At 38.9% G+C, this 17,018-nt stretch overlaps 1 protein-coding gene across 1 annotated transcript; it reads left to right on the top strand.

Moving 5' to 3' along the window:
- Positions 1-8,957: 8,957 nt before the first annotated feature.
- LOC121504344 (low affinity immunoglobulin gamma Fc region receptor II-a-like) lies at positions 8,958-15,272 on the top strand. The gene is made up of 6 exons (XM_041779055.1): positions 8,958-9,066; positions 9,172-9,213; positions 11,122-11,382; positions 12,207-12,449; positions 15,006-15,143; positions 15,235-15,272. Exons 1-6 carry the CDS (start codon positions 8,958-8,960, stop codon positions 15,270-15,272), a joined length of 831 nt encoding a protein of 276 aa, XP_041634989.1.
- The last annotated feature ends 1,746 nt before the right edge of the window (positions 15,273-17,018 follow it).

Here is a 17,018-nt window from a genome sequence, read left to right as displayed (position 1 = left end):
ATCATTAAAGAGTTTCATGAAGAAGTTACAAAACATGGTAAATTTGGTATAAAATGACAAAGGCAGCCAGAATAGGCAAAGTGTTTAGAAAAAGGTGTGGCAAAGTTGAGCACAAATTGGTTAAAAAAATAGGGGTAAAACAAAATAAGTTTAATGATTGGATAGAAAAAAATGAGCATGGATGAATAAATAAATAAATATAGGAAATCTGTTAGCCAGGATGCTAGCAATGATGCTACTGATCCAACAAACATACATAGATATCACCAATAAACAAGAATGGAAGGGGTTTGAGGCTGCGTCCACACGGAAATGAATTCAGTTGTATACGCATAATTTTTTTTTAAATCGGAGTTTCATCCACACAGAAATGGAGTTTCGGGGGGCTGTAAACAATACTTTTTGTAACCGGGTCCCAAAGTGCATGAATCCGTAAACGACTACTGTTTCGTTTCCATATGGACGCCTATCCGTATCTTTCTTGAAACGATTACATCACACACAGCGTAGCTCCCTTAAGGCGCCTGCACGGGTTCAGCCAGAACAATAATAGCAAACGACACGGTTGTGTTCGTGCTGCAGAAGCTACTGAGCTTGTTATGGCTTTTACAGAAAAATCTAATGCTCCTTTACCACCACCACGAAACACACACACCATGTGTTCTTAAATGCAACGTGGAGAACAACCAGAAGGGCAACTAAACTTCTTCTACTTTGGTGCATTTCTATGGCAGCCTTACAGCAGTTAGGGTCCATTCTCTGGGTTTATCAGGGTCAATTCTCTGGGTTTATCAGGGTCCATTCTCTGGGTTTATCAGGGGCCATTCTCTGGGTTTATTAAGGTCCATTCTCTGGGTTTATCAGGGGCCATTCTATGGGTTTATCAGGGGCCATTCTCTGGGTTTATCAGGGGCCATTCTCTGGGTTTATCAGGGGCCATTCTCTGGGTTTATCAGGGGCCATTCTCTGGGTTTATTAAGGTCCATTCTCTGGGTTTATCAGGGGCCATTCTATGGGTTTATCAGGGGCCATTCTCTGGGTTTATCAGGGTCCATTCTCTGGGTTTATCAGGGTCCATTCTCTGGGTTTATCAGGGTCCATTCTCTGGGTTTATCAGGGGCCATTCTCTGGGTTTATCAGGGTCCATTCTATGGGTTTATCAGGGTCCATTCTCTGGGTTTATCAGGGTCCATTCTCTGGGTTTATCAGGGGCCATTCTCTGGGTTTATCAGGGGCCATTCTCTGGGTTTATCAGGGGCCATTCTCTGGGTTTATCAGGGGCCATTCTCTGGGTTTATCAGGGGCCATTCTCTGGGTTTATCAGGGTCCATTCTCTGGGTTTATCAGGGGCCATTCTCTGGGTTTATCAGGGGCCATTCTCTGGGTTTATCAGGGTCCATTCTCTGGGTTTATCAGGGTCCATTCTATGGGTTTATTAGGGTCCATTCTCTGGGTTTATCAGGGGCCATTCTATGGGTTTATTAGGGTCCATTCTCTGGGTTTATCAGGGGCCATTCTCTGGGTTTATCAGGGGCCATTCTCTGGGTTTATCAGGGGCCATTCTCTGGGTTTATCAGGATCCATTCTATGGGTTTATCAGGGTCCATTCTCTGGGTTTATCAGGGGCCATTCTCTGGGTTTATCAGGGTCCATTCTCTGGGTTTATCAGGGTCCATTCTCTGGGTTTATCAGGAGTCCACTCAGTTGGGAGGGCCTGAGCGTGGCTGAACCCAGGTTTCATGTTATTGAATGGTTTGTGTAGATTACAGGTTTTATTGTTAAATGGAATGACAGCTGAAGATAAACCAGATCATGCACAGATACTTGTGGACTTCATCATTTAACCTGCCATGCCACATGGCAGTTGATGTGTCAGTGAAGAATGTACTGGTACAACAGGCTTTCAGTGGCTGATAGGTTTGTTAGAGTGAAATGTCACAACATTCTTATTTTAATGAGACGCTCACACCCTTTGTGCCACAAATGAATGCATGGCAACAAAACACAGGAGCTGGATGTTGAAGCCACCTTGATGGCCCAAAAAAATCCCCAAAAATTAAAACATCCGAACTAGGGCTGTCAATAGATTAAAATTTTTAATCGTGATTAATCTCACAAATTCCATAGTTAACTCGCGATTAATCGCAAATTAATTGCACTTTTTTGTCTGTTCTAAATGTACCTTACAGTACTATTTCTCAAGATTTAAATACCCTTATCAACACAAGTGGACAAAAATGTTTTCCTTATGCAAATGTTTGTTCATGTCAACAACCCAAAACAACAACAGATAAAGTCCAGAAAATTCTCTAGTTTGAGCTCAAAGATACTGAACGCTGCAAAAATATGCTGAGAGCATAACATGGTAAACTCAAGCCACAACAGATGGAGATACTGACCTTAATGTAACATTACTGAATAATACCACAATGTAGAGTCAAACTTTAGACTTCTAGAAGTTAACTCCTCTGTTCTCAGCTGCTGAACACCAAACAACAGATCTCATCATCACACATGGACATAAAGAAGTCAAGTCTCTGCTGAGAGCTCAGCAGTAAGGCACAGACACATCTAATGGTGTTTCACTGTTCTGATGTGAGTAAGGTGGACACATCTGCCCTGCTCAAGAGAAAAAGCAAGTAATTACTTTAAAAAATGTCTGCTATTATTTCTCATATTTTTACTTTCAAAATAAAAAATGTAGTCCAAATGTAAAATAAATGCTGACAGTATGAAATGAGTGTCATCAGTCCAGTAGATTTACTGGAATGATGTCAATGAACACACATGTGAAGCCTCTTTTCAAAACTCATGAACACACAAAGTAAAAGAAGTCTCAGTGGAGAACTTTTAAGGTGTAGTAAGAGGACTTAACCATCTCTTCATTCTTCAGATCATAGAAGAGCTACAGATTTAATCTAAAAGCATTTTTTTCTTCCTAAATAAAGGAGAGCCACAGTCTAATGATGCTTTCAGCTTCTATTCTGATACTCTACAGAGCTCATTCACTAACCTCTGCTCTCCTGTCACACACCAGCCTCTGCTGCTCTGTCTCCTCCTCCTCCTCATGATGCAGCTGTACATTCACCAGCATCAGACAATCTCCTACAGGGACTGCAGAGTCTTTGACAGTTTTGCAGCATCTTCATTGACTGTTATTTAAATTTGGCATTTATTCACAGTTCCAGTTGATCATTTTAGTAAGTTTCATTTTTTCTGAATACTTTCACTGTCAAGCAGGAGCTGCGTGGGGATGAGAGCGGACCTTTAGGAGATGTGATCGGACCAGTCAACAGTCAATAGCGCAGCTGTGGTGCCGGTTCATGACAGATATAATAGCCTGAATAAAAGAATAAATCAGACTGGCCCAAAAGTGTGTTGGCACACCGGGAAATGCCCGGTATGCCAGATAGCGAGTCCATCCCTACAGAGTTGTCTGAGTGTCTCCGTTGTAAAAAAATATCCAGCATGGCGAGGGGGGCGGCTCTCTGCATTAGTGGTGTGCATGGCCAGCGAGTGGTGCGGGCTATATAAGACTCTACAAACTTCCTGTAACTCCATTCATGTCGACAGTAGGAGAAAATAACTTCAGTCTTATCTGACATGATCTGAAAGCTGAACCTGTCATCCAAAAGTCTCTGTCCTTTATCCATTTCTGCTCGCTTGTACCGTATCACGACGGTGCAACTTCCTGGTCTGGCAAACTACAGGATGGGTCGAGGGTCATACAGAAGGCGTATGCGTTAATCGTGCGACAAAAAAAATTAGCGGCGTTAAAAGTAATTTGAGTTAACGCGATATTAACGCGTTAACTTTGACAGCCCTAATCTGAACACAATTACAACCCCAATTCCAAAAAAGTTAGTACACTGAGCAAACTTTAAACAAAAACAGAAGTCAGATTAATTTCAAATCCCATAAACCCATATTTGATTCACAATAGAACAAAAACAACATATTAAATGTTGAACTGAGACATTTTAGCATGTGGATAAGCACTGTCCTGCATACACTTTGCTCCAATTTTGCAGTTTCAAACCATTTATGTCACTTTTTAATCCCATTTCAGCAACTTTTCCAGCCATTTCTGACCCTTTTTCTAATCCAAATTCATCACTTTCTTTACCAAATTCTGCTACTTCTAAGCTTATTCAGCCACTGTTAATTATGTTTACCAATTTTTATGTTAGTTTTTGCCCTTTATATCTAGATTTCACCACTTTAAGCCCATTTGTATTCTGGTCAAGACATTTTTTAAATGGCTACATTTATACTATGGCAAAATTGAATTGAAAAGAAGATTGTTGTTGCTTTGATAGTAGTCATTATTCTGGGAGGACAATTATAGATATCACAGCATAATTTTATAATTACTACTTGGGCCCCTAGTTTGTCTGGGCCCCAGAAAGTTCTCCCCTTTATCCCCCTTTATTGACGGCCTATCTGACTGTTCTTGAATGTGCATGGTGGTGTTTAACCACCTTCAGGTACAGTGGGGGTCCCCGGTCTGTGGCACCTTTCTTTGAGGATTACAGGCTGAAAAGGTTGAGAACTCCTGCCTTAAACAACATCTGAGCTTTACAAACCCATCCTTTACAGAGCCTAAAACCCATCTATCCAAACTTACGTCAGTTTACCGGCCCCCAACAACATCTACACACCCGTCTAATGGACTGCACATGCAGGAAACTTCATCTGATTTGAAAATAGCTGGTTGTCTTGCAGATATAATCATTGTTCTTACCTCTGATGGTCAAAAGTGAAATAAGGAAGAACAGTTCTGCGATACGATAGGTCATCGTGCATCTGAACCAAGTCATGTCGAGTCTACGCGAGATAAGAACCTCCTTTAAATGCTCGTCTCATGTCACCTCTGTCTTCCATTCATCTGAGAGGATCTGAAGTTTGTTAAACCTGTGTGTCAGCATTACAAGCATAGATGGCTACCAGTGCTATTAGAGTATTTTGACTGCTTGTTTACTACTGAGATACTTAGTCATAGCACCATTTAAGGTGGTGGAACTTGTAGCTAGCCAATTACAGTGGCTCCTAAAACTGGGGCCATCTTTTGGGTCCAGTTCCTCTCTTCCTTTCAGCAAGGCTATGTGGCGTTGAATTTCTAGAAAAATACCGATGTTAAAGACCTTGATGTTCTGCATTAAAGGGACTCAGACAGAGAGGTGGCATGTTGCCCGTTTATGTCCGAGTCTCATTCTGAGAGTTTAAACTGTTTCTAAAGATTCTGGGAATAAAACTTTCAGCAGATGTCAAATGTGCCGAGGTTGAAGATGATATTTGGAAGTTTGGTATTTTCTAGAGGGGTTAATTCACTTAAAATGTGCTTAAAACACCAGTTTTCCTCTAATAAACATGATTTGTTATTTTGATGTTGTTGCAGTTTTTTTTATTGTGTGCATGCTTTTGTTGCAGTAAAACAATGGAACGACACTTCAGGGCAGGACTGTCAAACTCAGTCACAGCAGAGGCCGGATTCTAACCTGAGGGCCCAACAGGGTCAACACTTTACACTGTCATCCTCATCTTCACCAGTGATTAAAGATGAAAAAACAGCACTGATGAGAAATCATTTAAAAGTTCAAAAAAGTAGAAATGATAAATTTAAAGGCTCAAAATCTGAGTTTTAAAAGTCCAACATATTAGTTCTGAAGGTCAGAGCGCGATATTAAAAATAAACAAATAATATTTTCAAATGCAAATATATGAGTAGAAAGTTGAAATCAGACGTTTGAAAGGTCAAAATATGACTAAAAAATTCAAACTGTGAGTCTGATAGGTCAAATAATGGATTAAAACCAACATTAGGGGTTTAAAAAGTAAAAATATAAGCTAAAAGTCAAAATAATGACTTGAAAAGTAAAAAATATAACTTCAAGTCAAAACTATGAATTTAAAATATTAAAACATGGGTTTACAAAGCCAAACTGAGGAGTTCAAAATGTCAAGATATGATTAAAAAAAAAAAAAATAATCAAAATAATGAGTTGAAAACTTGAAAATATGACTAAAATTCAAAACTGTAAGCCTTCAAGGTCAAAATATATATGAAAAGTAAGAAATATGAATTTAAAATGGCAAAATATGATATAGAAAGGAAGGAATATCGATTTCTAATGTCAAAATATGATATAAAATTCAAAATAATGATTTGAAAGAGTAAAAAATATAACTTAAAAACAAAATTATTAATTTAACATAGCTATAAATGAGAACAAAATTGAAATTATGAGTTTAAGAGTCAAAATAAGGGTTTTAAAAGTCAAGTTAAGGAGTTCAAAATGACAAAATATGATACAAAATTCAAAATAATGAGTTTGAAAGTTAAAAATGCTAAATGTAAAATTTGAAATCTAAAAGGTCAAAATATGATAGGAAAATATGAATTTAAAATATCAAAATATGACTTAAAAGTAAGATTTATGAATTAAAAATGACAGAATATGAGAAAGAAAAGTTAAAAATATGAGTTTAGAGGTTAAAATATGAGATTAAAAAGCCAAAGTAAGGAGTTGAAAATGTCAAATATGAGCTAAAATTCTAAATACTGTCTTAAAAAGTTAGAAATATGACTCAAATTTAAAATTGTCAGTCTAAAATGTCGAAATATGATACAAAAAGTCAAAATTATTAATTCAAAATGTAAAAAAATATGAAAACAAAAGTTTAACTATGAGTTTGAAAGTCAATATATGGGATTAAAAGCCAAAGTGAGGAGTTGAAAATATCAAAATATGAGCTAAAATTCAACAATAATGACTTAAAAAATGTAAAATATGCCTTAAATTTAAAATTGTGAGTCTAAAATGTCAAAATATTAGAAAAAAATTAATTATGACCTTAAAAGTCAAAATATGTGATTAAAAAGCCAAAGTAAGGAGTTAAAAATATAAAAATATGACAAAAATTCAAAACAATGAGTTGAAAATGTGAAAATATAACTTAAACTTTAAAATCAGGAATTTTAAAAATAAAAATATATAATATAAGTCAAAGTATGAAAAGAAAAGTCAAAATCCTAAGTTTGAGTCTTATTCTTGAGATGCATGATTGAAAACATGAAATAAAACACACATTAATTTCTTTCCCCACATTCAGACTTTTCTCTAATTTTTCTTACTCTTTATTTTTTCAGATTTTTTGGCTTAACAAGGAAGTTTTGAATAATTAAGGTGAAATTTACATTTTTATACTGGAGGAAATCCGCCGACCTCAGACTGGTGGGCCAGTTAGAATACAAACATGACAGGATCTTGTGGGCCGGGTATGAGCCTTCCACAGGCCGGATTTGGCCCCTGGGCCTTGAGTTTGACACCCCTGCCATAAGGGTTAAATCAGAGTGAAAGCATTCATTTCTCGGCTCAGACAGCAGGGTTTTCAGGACACTGGACAGTAGTTTTGGAGGGTCTTAAACACACTTGTAAGAGAGGAAGCACTTGAAGAGTGAATTTGTTCAGCTAAAGTTTTTATTCTTGTATTTTCCACGGATGTTAAGAGGCTACATTAACTGAATCTGTGCTGTAAACATTGTGACCTTTGGGATTATTTATAGTCGTAGTGTTGTTTTGCTGATGAGACTTGATTCCTTTGTTTGACTTGTTTTCATTTCTTACATTCCTCTCTTAAGTAGTCCAACAACCTTTACAGTAATTCATTTTGGTCACGCCCACTCAGGTTTAAACCAACCAATGAGAGACCAGTGAATCCGCCTCCAGGGAGTCTGTCTCAGTGCCAAAAGGCAGCACACTCTCGTCCGTGTCGTCGTGCTGGAATGAGGGTTTTAAAGCCAGTGGAATGGTGTTTGTTCCAGTTCCTGTAGATGACAGATGAAAGAGTGAAGACAGATCCAGTTCTCCCACTTCTTCACTGCTAAAAGTCAGAGAAAAGGCAGATCACGCACACTGGCTGAATAAATAAGTAGAGTATAAATATGCTGCAAATCAAATTCAGTATGTTAAAACAGGTTAGGATCACTGTCAACGGGTCAGTAACATAGTTGGGTATTAAAGGAGCATTTCAGTTCACCAATCTGTCAAAACAGTGTCCAAAGACTTTGACTCTGCAGTGTTGTGCACGGGGGGGCAAGGGGGGCAGTCGCCCCACTCCCTCATGGCCCAACTGTTGAAAAACGCGCAGTAAAGTGCCCTCTTGGGAACCAAAGCATGCTTAAGTGCCCTCGAGAGCCAAAACACACACTAAAGTGCCCTCTTTGGAGCTAAAACACATGCTAAAGTGCCCTCCTGGTTGGCAAAACACACTAAACTGCCCTCTTGGCTGGTTAAAACATGATAAACTGCCCACTTGGGTGGTAAAGATGCGTGCTAAAGTGCCCTCCCAGTTGGTGAAACACAACTGCTCTCTTGAGTGGAAAAACACACTAAACTCCAGAAGACCATTAGTACCAAGAAATACGATGAACCTTACTGTTGCAGTGACTTTTATGTTGGGCTCTTTATCTATATTGAGCCAGAACTATATCTCACAGAACCAGTTTGGATTTTCTGGTGCTAAGATGGTGTGAAAATGCACTAGAATACAGGAAATGGCTTCTACTTAACTGAAAATGTTTGGAAACGATGGATGCTGTCGTAACCATCCAGTTTGTTCTCCTGTCTCAGTTCTAAAGCCTGCATCTCTGATGGTAGGGGGTTGCATTAGTGCCTGGTAGAGTTAAAATCGTATGCCCCCACCCAGGAAAGACCCCGCATATTTCAACAAAACAGTGCTAAACCACAAACCACATCCATCACAACAGCATGGCTTCACAGGAGAAGAGTCTGGGTCCTGAACTGGTCCACCTGCAGTCCAGACCTTTCACCAGTAGAAAACATTTGGAGCACCAGAAAAGGAAATATCCAGCAAAGAAGACCCAGTTTTCAGAAAAGATCAGACAAGAATGGGCTCTGTTAGAGCGACTGTTTGTCACTGACCTAGAAACAGAGATGAGCAACGCAGGCCTCACTGAGGTTTGGTTTAAGAGAGGAAGTGCAGAGCGGACCGTGCAGAAGTCGACCATTTACCAGCCTGCAGCAGGAGAGGATGAAGCTCACCGTGTTAGTCCTCAGCTTCTGTGAGTAACTCATTTATCTGTGAGATCTTACTGGTTCAGAATCAACACAACATCCTGATATTTATCTTCTCTTTCTCTGTCTTTAGGTGTGATTCTCACAAGAGCATCACCTGATGCCAAAGACGAAGGTAATGAGCTCTTCATGTTCAGTTATTAAAGACTTTAGGGGGATTTCAGAATGAAATATGGCTGCTACACTGTCTAGAAGTGGTAATGCATTAACTCCACACAACTCTCTGGGTTTCATGTTCATGTTTTTACAAGAAGTTATCCAAATATGTTCTTCAAAGAGAGTCAAACCTTCCCTTTTGTGGTCTGGGTTCAGCCCTGGTTCTTGTTTCGTGTTCCTGGACTGAACTTAAATCAACAGCCATAGTCTGAAACTTTCTACTCCATCATTTGCTTCAAGGCATTGATCATCAACTTGCGGCCCGGGGGCCATATCAGGCCCCCCAAAGCTTCCTGTCAGGTCCCTGAAAGATCATTGCATTCAGAAAAGGAGGAGAAGAAGACATTGTGGTTTTAAGAGTATCCCTTCACTTTAAATGTCTGCAGCTGTTAAACCCACCCCCCAAAACAATTACTACTGAAATAACTTTAGAACGACTTAACACTGGATCTGTTTTTACAGAAATGTACTTTTCAGTCATACTTACTTTATATTTTTAAAAAAGGGGTAAGGTTGGAAAAAGTGTTACAAAAAAATGGGTGAAAAAAGGCAAAATGAGTTGTGGAGTGGCACAAAGGGACAAAAATTGGTGAAAAGGTGGTGAAAACAGGAAAAAAAAGGGGTAAATGTATCAAAAATGGGTTGAATGTGTCAAAAATAGTGCAAATAAAGTAACAAAAAGAGGTTAAAAGGTGATAAAAATAGAAGAAAAGGGGAACAAAGAGGATAAAAGGGGTTACGAATGGAAAAAAAATGGGTTAAAGAGACAAAAAGTATCAAAAATGGGTTAAAAGTATCAAAAATAGGTCACAAATAGCCTGGCAAAGTAGTGGAAAGGGGATAAAGAGTGGAAAAATGGGTGAGAAATGGCAAACATTGATTTAAATGTTGAAAAAATGTCATCAAAAGGTGCTAAAAAAAGTGGATAAAAGTGGCTAAAACATACAGGAAAAGGGGTTAAGAGGGGTTCAAATCTTGAAAACATTGGTAAAAGAGGGAAAAGGGCAAATAGTATTAAAATAGGTTAAAAGTGGCTAAAACAGTGCAAAAAATGACTGACAAGGGGTGAAAAAGTAGAAAAAAGAAGAAAAGTGGCAAAAATTGATTAAAAAAGAGGCACAAAGAGGATAAAACATGCAGAAACATGCTGGAAAAGTGGTTTAAAATGGGCTAAAGATTGGAAAAATTGGGGAAAAGTATGAAAAATTGGTTAAAAGTGGCAAAAAACAGCACAAATAGCCTGGCAAAGTTGCAACAAGGGGTTAAAGAGTGACAAAATGGTTGACAAGAGGCAAACACTGATTTAATGTTGAAAAAAATGTGATGAAAAGAGGTTAAAAAGTGTCAAAAATAGAAGAAAAGGGGAACCAGGAGGATAAAACATGCTGGAAAAGTGGTTTAAAAGGGGTTAAAATCTTACAAAAATAGGTAAAAGAGGAAAAAGCGGAAAAAAGTATCAAAAAGGGTTAAAGTGTCACAAATGGGGGACAGATAGGGATAGATCTCACTGATAATAACTTAGAATGTCCTGTGTTTTGAAAGAACATACAAATACTACAATAATGTTTCAATCAGACCAAAATATTTCTTTAACTTTTGTGTATTTAAAGTCCGGCCCCCAGAGTCTCTGTCAAGAATAAATCTGGCCCCTGTGCAAATCTACTTGATGACCCCTGCTTTAGGGCAACCCTGTCGGCTTTGTTGGGTATTTACTGGAAACGTTCGTCTTCTTCTGGTGAGAGTAGAGGCTGGTAAATACCAAGCACTGAAGCTGCAGCTCTGTCCTAATGTCAGAGTGGACCAGATGGCTTATGAGGCCATTGGGTTTTGAAGCTTGGTGTTAAATCTGCTTGTTCTTGTCCTCCAGTCTTCCATCTCCAGATGAGTCCCAGCAGATCTCAGTTCTTCCTGTATGAGCGTTTCTCTCTGAGCTGCGATGCCTTATCCCGAGGAGGTCTGCTGAAGAGAAATACGACCAGGAAAGGAGTGGAGACCTGCCCGAATGGTTGGGGAGCTCTGAAGGGTTCGACCTGCACCATCCAAACCATGTACCTCTTTGATGGTGGACTCTACTGGTGTGAGACAGAGTCAGGAGAGCAGAGCCACGCTTTAACCATCAGTGTCACGGGTACGTACAGCTGGATAAGAAATTCACCAAAAAAAGGCTGTTTGAGAGCATTTTGACGCTACATGTCACTTTAATCAAGGACAGATTGAATACAACAATAGTTTACAAATTTAGTGAAAGAGAAAATAGCAGGGTCTTTGGAAATAGGAGAAGACTGGGGTACGCAGAGCAGGAGACCTGTGAGGATCTGGACTAGATGCTGATGGAGTGAATGGACTTCATCCTGAACACTTCGCACTTAGCAAAAAAAACACACCCCAGTACCTGCTGGAGGTCTCCGGCTGAAGAGGCCAACAGAACCACATCATCTGCAAAAAGCAGAGGTGGAACTCTGAGGTCACCCAACCAAAAACCCCCCTGTCCCTGGCTGTGAACTTTTCCAGAGCTCTGTTAAACCACACTGATGGTTCCATCACTTCAGGCAAGTTCCAAGTTTTCTCCATTTGTGGATAATGGCTTTCACTATGGCGACACACATGACATATGTGGTGCAGAGAAAAAGGTCATGTTTGAGGAAGTGGTGGAATCAATGCTCAAATTCAATAAGAGGTGTGAAACCAAAGGCCTTCTGGGTAGACAGTTAGTGTTTGTGCCATTGCGTCATGGAGATAACTGTGTGGTCGTAGGTGAAAACTGAAGACACACCATAAATGTTGACTTGTTTCCTGAAACAATTCAACACTGGTGCTGACTCCTGACTGCAAACGTAATACTCATTTATTTCACTAAGCAGACACTCAGCAACAGCTGCAACAGTTACAAACATACAGAAGGAAGAGAAGGACTTTTTAAAACTTAACTACCAAATTTGGTCTGTCCTTCAGATGGCGCTGTGATCCTGGAGAGTCCTGCTCTTCCTGTGAAGGAGGGAGACAGTGTGACTCTATGCTGCACAAACAGAGAGACTTCCTCCATCGTCCAGAATGATTTCTACAAAGATGGCCGCCTCATCAATAGCAGCATGACTGGAAATATGACCATCCACAGTGTTTCCAGATCTGATGAAGGACTCTACAAGTGCATCTCTGGGGCTGGAGTGTCAGCAGACAGCTGGTTGTCTGTTAGAGGTACTACCATCTATCTACATACCAAGATATCAACACACTTGATCTGTGTACAAGGTCACCCATAAGGGGAGAAAGGGAAGAGCTTTCTGGGCCCATGGAGGTCAGAAAATCCTGGTCCATTCTAGAATCAATCTGTAATAAACACATTTTATTACTTTATTTTAAACCTGAATGCTCACCAATCTTATCAAGGCTACAAAAACATGATTTTTATTAAATAATGCTGTAGTACGATAAAGCCTTTTCAAAATGTTCTTAAAACAGAATTACCTTTTTTCAGCAACAGTAACAATGTCGATGGGCACAAACCATTTGGAAAGTAATATCAGGCTTCATATCACAGCCTTGATGTGCACAAATGTCAGGATGCCTGAGAATAAAGCAGAGAAACTGAAATTACTTTAAGGTAAAAATAATCAAATCAGTATGAAAAGAGGCAACAAAGGGGGGAAATTTGGCAAAATGGGTTCAAAGAGGCATACAAGCAGAACAAGTGGGTCCTCAAAGGCAGAAAAGGGTTAGAAATGAGAAGAAATGGTGAAAAACGGTTTTAAACTGTCAAAAAAGTGGTTAAAAAGGCAGCTAAAGTCATGAAAACGGGGTTAAAAAAGAAAAACTAGGTAAAATGTGGCAAAAATGGGCAACAAATGGCAAAAACTTAACCTCTCAAAGCAGATGTTACGCCTGTTTCCATGTTTCTCACAAGTGAATCCATCTTGCAAAGCTCCCGTCTGAACCGTTTGGGCCTGGTTAGAAAGTGACAGGACCAATCAGCGACGAGGGGCAGTACTTTCAGGCGCGGTGGAGTCATGACGTAAACAAGCAGCAGCAAGAGACCTGTGCAGATATGGAGGAAGAGATTAGCGCGGATGCTGCTAAAGCGCCAGTTTTATCAGAACTTGATGACATTTCTTGGTTAAAAGAAGAACAAAGATCAGCAGTGAGTTGTTTTCTTTTCAAAAACGATAAAAGTCGAGTTCTTACATGTCTAAAGTCACCATGTTTCACGTTATTCCTCAGTAGCTGCACACGTGAACCTCGGTAGCGGCTACGTCACATGTTCTGTTGCTCTGATTGGCCTGTAGAGATGTGACAGACAGAACGTTCATCCAATCACCCTTCAAGTTTTTTCAAAGGCTCTACCCTCTCCCAAATGCTGTCTATTGAAGGTTTTCCAGATGGATCTGTGAAGCAAACCCATCTGGAGTGCCAGGTTAGCAAAAACATGGGAAAAAAGCAGTAAAGATAGGTTCATTTAGACGAAACTGTTAAAAAATGGGTAGAAAATGGTGAAAAACGGTTTTAAAGTGGCATAAATGGGTTCAAAGTGGACAAAAATAGGTGAAAAGGAGGGAAAAAATGAGCAAAAATAGGTAAAGTTTGGCAAAAAATAGGCGACAAATGGCAAAAACTAGTTAAAGACGCAAACATGAGATACAAGCAGCAAAAATGGGTTTATTAGGGTGGAAAACTGTTAAAAATGGGTAGAAAATGGTGAAAAGCAGTTTAAAGTGGCATAAAAGTGGAAAATGGGCAAAAAGTAGCAAAAATTATATAAAAAGTGGCAAACATGGGTCAAATTTGGAACAATGGGCAGAAACATGATGAAAAGGTGTTAAAAAGTGCCTGTTTGTGTGCCCTGCAAAGTGGAGATAGAAAAAAATGGTGAAATTGTAAAATTGGCAGCGAAAGTAAAGAAAATGAGGTAAAGAACACAGCAAAACCAGGTACAATGTGGCAAAAATGGCAAAAACTAGTTAAAAGCCACAAACATGTATACAAACACCAAAAATAGCTTCATTGAGGTGGAAAACGGTTAAAAAATGGGTAGAAAATGGTGAAAAGCAGCTTTAAAGTGGCATAAAAGTGGCAAAAATAGGTAAAGGTTGGCAAAAATTGGCAACAAATGGTAAACATTTGTTAAAAGATGCATACATCAGATACAAGCAGCAAAAATGGGTTTATTAGGGTGGAAAACTGTTAAAAATGGGTAGAAAATGGTGAAAAGCAGTTTAAAGTGGCATAAAAGTGGAAAATGAGCAAAAAGAAGCAAAAATTTGATAAAAGAGGCAAACATGAGTCAAATCTGGAAGAATGGGCAAAAACATGATGAAAAGGTGTTAAAAAGTGCCTGTTAGTGTGCCCTGCAAAGTGGAGATTGACGGCAGGTTAAGGGATAGATTTTGAGTTTGAGAGCAGTGGATATTTGTTTTTACAGTGTTTTACACAAGTTTAATATCATGAAAACTCTACTGAGCAGTACAATAGGGTGTCATCAGCATAAGAACTAACATATACTTTTATAACATTTAGATCAATGGTAATTATATAAACAATGAAAAGGGGTGGCCTCTAAACTGACCCCTGACCTTTGGTGAGGCTTGAAGTGCAACTTTCTGCCGGCCTGCAGACCCAGATTCTAACAGCCAGCAGGGGGAGCCAGAGTCTCCCCCTGCTGGCTGTTAGAAAGAACACGAGTCCCTGAGAACACTATCACATAAAATCTAATTGACTGTAACTTTTTTATTTCCATAAAAATCTAACATCTCTTTCCAGTTCCAGACCCAGCAGGTCCTGATGCCCCTCCAGTTCCTGTATTTACCATCCTCAGAGTTATTTGTCACGTAGTTGCTGGGACTCCATACCTGCTGTCCACCATCATACTGGCCCTCATTTACAGGGACAGGAGGAGAGGTGAGAACTTAAAATACTCATCTATTAATGCTGGCTGGCCGGCCATGGACTTCTTTTATTACTTTATTAATACAACATTTTCTTATTTCAGAGAATCAAAGCAATCGTGTCATCATGGAGATGGAATAGACAAAACCACACACAGATTTTAATAGAAGTTTATGTTTAACAGTTATTTAATGTGTTTTTATTTCATACACAAAAGAATAAAGCATATAAAACACATACAAGTGTGATTTTTTTTCAGGTTACCAACCAGGCCTTTCTTTATTTCTTTCAGAATAAAATCAGTTTGTTTGTTTTATTTTCTTTTGAACTGTTCTGGGACAACAAGCTGGATGGTCCCCCTCCTCTTCAGTCCACAGGACACAGCATCCCGGGTTGCAAAGAGATATTTGAATTTGGATTCAACTGACTCCTGTTCACATATGGCTTCTTCTTTACATGATACATATTTAGATGTGATTCTCTAACGCAAGTTGGCCCTTTTGTGGTTCAATCATCATTTAGTTGCTGGAGTTGACCAATTTCAGTGCCTTAATCATTAATCTGTGGCTAATGACCAAATTTGGCACCGAACTATTCTTTCTGTTGAAGAAAACCATTTTTGGGAGTAAATTGTCATTCAGTTGTTAAGTTGATCAACTCTGGTGGTTACATTTTGAAATCATCATTTAGATGCTGAAGTTGATCAACTCTGGTAGTGAAATTGTCATTTAGTTGCTGAAGTTAATCAACTCTGGTAGTGAAATTGTCATTTAGTTGCTGAAGTTCATCAACTCTGGTAGTGAAATTGTCATTTAGTTGCTGAAGTTCATCAACTCTGGTAGTGAAATTGTCATTTAGTTGCTGAAGTTGATCAACTCTGGTGGTGATGTTGTCATTTAGTTGCTGAAGTTGATCAGCTCTGGTGGTTAAATTGTGATTTTGTTGCTGAATTTGATCAACTCTGGTAGTGAAATTTTCATTTAGATGCTGAAGTTGATCAACTCTGGTAGTGAAATTGTCATTTAGTTGCTGAAGTTGATCAACTCTGGTGGTGATGTTGTCATTTAGTTGCTGAAGTTGATCAACTCTGGTGGTGAAATTTTCATTTAGATGCTGAAGTTGATCAACTCTGGTAGTAAAATTGTCATTTTGTTGCAGAAGTTGATCAACTCTGGTAGTGAAATTGTCATTTTGTTGCAGAAGTTGATCAACTCTGGTAGTGAAATTGTCATTTAGTTGCCGAAGTTGATCAACTCTGGTGGTGAAATTGTCATTTAGTTGCTGAAGTTGATCAACTCTGGTAGTGAAATTGTCATGTAGTTGCTGAAGTTGATCAACTCTGGTAGTGAAATTGTCATTTAGTTGCTGAAGTTGATCAACTCTGGTAGTGAAATTGTCATTCAGTTGTTAAGTTGATCAACTCTGGTAGTGAAATTGTTATTTAGTTGCTGAAGTTGATCAACTCTGGTAGTGAAATTGTCATGTAGTTGCTGAAGTTGATCAACTCTGGTAGTGAAATTGTCATTTAGTTGCTGAAGTTCATCAACTCTGGTAGTGAAATTGTCATGTAGTTGCTGAAGTTGATCAACTCTGGTAGTGAAATTGTCATTTAGTTGCTGAAGTTGATCAACTCTGGTAGTGAAATTGTCATGTAGTTGCTGAAGTTGATCAACTCTGGTAGTGAAATTGTCATGTAGTTGCTGAAGTTGATCAACTCTGGTAGTGAAATTGTCATTTAGTTGCTGAAGTTGATCAACTCTGGTAGTGAAATTGTCATTTAGTTGCTGAAGTTGACCATTTTGGATGGTTACACGGTCGTTTGTCGCTGCAGGGGTTGAACTTCTTTCTGAGGACTATTAGTGTCAGCCTGCTGAGGACTGTCAGCTG

Source organism: Cheilinus undulatus, linkage group 22 (genome assembly GCF_018320785.1).
Source record: "Cheilinus undulatus linkage group 22, ASM1832078v1, whole genome shotgun sequence".
Taxonomy (NCBI): Eukaryota; Metazoa; Chordata; class Actinopteri; order Labriformes; family Labridae; genus Cheilinus; species Cheilinus undulatus.
The sequence above is the reverse complement of the archived record's forward strand: the minus strand, read 5'-3'. Positions and strand labels throughout refer to the sequence as shown.